The sequence below is a fragment of the Oreochromis niloticus genome, linkage group LG16, assembly GCF_001858045.2.
Source record: "Oreochromis niloticus isolate F11D_XX linkage group LG16, O_niloticus_UMD_NMBU, whole genome shotgun sequence".
NCBI classification, from domain to species: domain Eukaryota; kingdom Metazoa; phylum Chordata; class Actinopteri; order Cichliformes; family Cichlidae; genus Oreochromis; species Oreochromis niloticus.
In genome coordinates, this window is record NC_031987.2 from 21891539 (window position 1) to 21894470 (window position 2932).

General features: G+C 48.3%; 1 protein-coding gene across 1 annotated transcript; it reads left to right on the top strand.

The window, feature by feature from the left end:
* The first annotated feature begins 1033 nt into the window (after positions 1–1033).
* Positions 1034–2691, top strand: nr0b1 (nuclear receptor subfamily 0, group B, member 1). Its single transcript, NM_001279699.1, is given in 2 exon segments — positions 1034–1892; positions 2208–2691. Coding segments are annotated over 2 exon segments (885 nt in total). The 5' UTR covers positions 1034–1249; the 3' UTR covers positions 2450–2691.
* Positions 2692–2932: the final 241 nt, after the last annotated feature.

Below are 2932 nucleotides of genomic sequence, written 5' to 3' on the forward strand. Positions count from 1 at the left end.
GCATGCGAGGGTATTTGGGACGTGGCCAGACCAGAGCTGCTCAGACCTTCTACAAAACAAACTGAGATTAGAACCTTTGCTCCAAACTTTTGCATTAGTCACCCACAGTTCTGCTCATCCTGACATCTTCTTTTGCTTGCTTTCTGTCTGGTTAAACTCCTCTGTAATCAGCTCTGATTTCCCCAGAGGGATTTTCCTCTCCCTCTTTCAGGTAGCAGCCAACCCTAACTTGTGATCCCTCTCAGGAGCAATTAAGATAAACCTCTAATTCATCTGCTTTATCCCAACTTGTCCTTCTTAGTTTCTCATTCACTGACCTCCACCGCCCCCTCTCCCCACCCCCTCCCAAATACCTCCTTCAGTGACAGAAGCAAGGAGAGCACTGAGTCATGACATCATAATTCACCAGCTCCAGTTTTCACGGTTAAATCAATATCAGCGTGTCCGAGTCAAGGTTGGAGGCTGGCCTTCGCGCCTCAGCTCTTCCTACTTCTTTCTCATAGAAAATCATATAAATTGTCCCTAAAATAATTAAGCCTTCAGATCCCTCCCTGGACTATTTTTTCTTTTTTCTTTTACTGGCTTCTGTCCGATGACTGCTCAGAGAGTCAAGGTAATGCTGAGAATAAAGCTGGTCTCTGGCGCCTTCTCCACTTTTCTTTCTCTCTTGCTCTCTTCCTCTGCTTTTTTTTGTTTCTTTCACACAATTTATAAAGAAGTATCTTTGATTAAGCAAGGCTGTCGGTTTTTTAAAACAAACAAACATGATTTCTGAACAGTTTGATAAACCGAGCGAGCAGACGGAAATGTTACATTTCCTGTTTTATCTGAGCCTTGGTTAACCTTTCACAGGTGAGCAACAGAGATGAAAGCTGCTACTGTCCGGCCTGTTTACTTGCAAATAAATAAATAAAAATAAATAAGAAATAATAATAAAAAATCATTTACACCGGTGTGTCTTGAATATGTGAGGGCTGTGAAAAGGTAAGTGTGGGAAATAGGAGAGGGGTGGAGAGAGGGGCGGTGTTTAAGAAGGGAGGGGTGTGTGTGTGTGCGTGTGTGCGTGTTTGTGTGTGTGTGTTCAGGGGGTCTGAACAATCTCTCAAAGTGCGGGGACAGACGGGAGCTAATATAAACGCTCTGCCCTTCACTCGGGGCTATCAGGGGCTAAGAAAACAGGGCTACCTCTGTCACTGACCTCAGGCGCTTCAAAGAAGCAGCGGGACGCGCTGAGCTCCTGCCGGCGGTCATGGCCACGCTGGAGGGCTGCCGCTGTCGGGGTGCCAGCGGCCGAAACAATAACAGCAGCAGCAGCATTCTCTACAGCATTCTGAAGAGTGATGACCGCCTGGTGACCGCCGAGGAGCAACAGCAGCATCCCCAACAGCACACGCTGCAGCACTTGTTCCAGAAGCCCCCCTCCTCTTCCGCTTCTGCCTCTTTGCAGGAGGTCCGACAGCAGGCTTGCTCTTGCGGCTCGACTCGGCGCCGGGGCGTCCTCCGCTCCCCGCAGGTGACCTGCAAAGCGGCGTCCGCGGTCCTGGTGAAGACGCTGCGCTTCGTGAAAAACGTCCCCTGTTTTCGCGAGCTGCCCGAGGACGACCAGCTCGTGCTGATCCGGAGCGGCTGGGCGCCTCTGCTCGTGCTGGGACTCGCACAAGACCGGGTGGACTTTGAGACCACGGAGACCGTGGAGCCGAGCATGCTGCAGCGCATCCTCACGGGCTGTCCGGACAGGCAGAGCGAGGCTGTGGGCGGCCAGAACAGGGGGGCACCCGGCGTCTCTGTTGTGGACATCGAAGCGATCAAAGCCTTCCTAAAGAAGTGCTGGAGTGTAGATATAAGCACGAAGGAATATGCGTACCTGAAGGGAGCCGTGCTCTTCAACCCAGGTGGGTCAGGGCTTTTGATAACAGAGCATCAGTTTTTAAGCACAAGTGCCTCGCTCACGAGTGGAAGCTTTCACACAGACTACATGATACAGTTTGATTTATTAATTGATGGGTAGAAGTTTGTTTTATTTCAGCATGACTGCTCTGATACTTACAGATAAACATCCTAAACTTCCACCCCTGCGCACTAAACTGTGTACATTTGCAGTGTTTACGGTACAGACATGCCACTTTACCTAACTACTTCTCTGCATTTTAACATTTTTATCAACTTTTCCGGTCATTTCACTTCCCCCCATCCTTCCCCACCCCTAGATCTGGAGGGTTTGCGCTGTCTGCACTACATCCAGTCGCTGCGTCGAGAGGCGCACCAGGCTCTAAACGAGCACGTCAGGCTGATCCATCGCGAGGACACGACGCGGTTCGCCAAGCTGCTCATAGCTCTGTCCATGCTGAGGGCCATCAGCCCGCCAGTGGTCGCTCAGCTCTTCTTCAGACCCGTCATAGGGACTGTCAACATCGAAGAGGTCCTCATGGAGATGTTCTACGGGAAGTAGGTCACGGGTCCATAGTGGACTGAGATGAATTCAGCAGGTTCAGCTGTCAGATGGACTGAAATGCTCCAAGATTGTATTGGTTGGCAGGTGAGGACGATGTGTGGGACTCAATTAATTAAAGAGAAATGTATTTGGGAAATCTTCAGACTGTGAAATGACCAACAAAAGCAAGTGTGAGTGTGCATGTGAGAATGAGCGGCACAGAGAAAGAAAGAGTGTGCTGAGGGAAGAATATGTCATAATAGAGGAAAAATATAAAGCAGCTCATGTAATTCATAACTTATTTGTTTTTATATAAAATATTTTTCTATAATAATAATGATAATAAAAAACACTAAAAAAACAAACTACTATGTATGTGAGTGATAATTGCTCCGTCATCACTGACACATTTTCCTCTGTGAAATCAGCCCTGGACAAACTCTTACGAAGGAAGATAATGTGTCTCAGTACACACGCAGAAAGTACTTAAAAAATCTGACA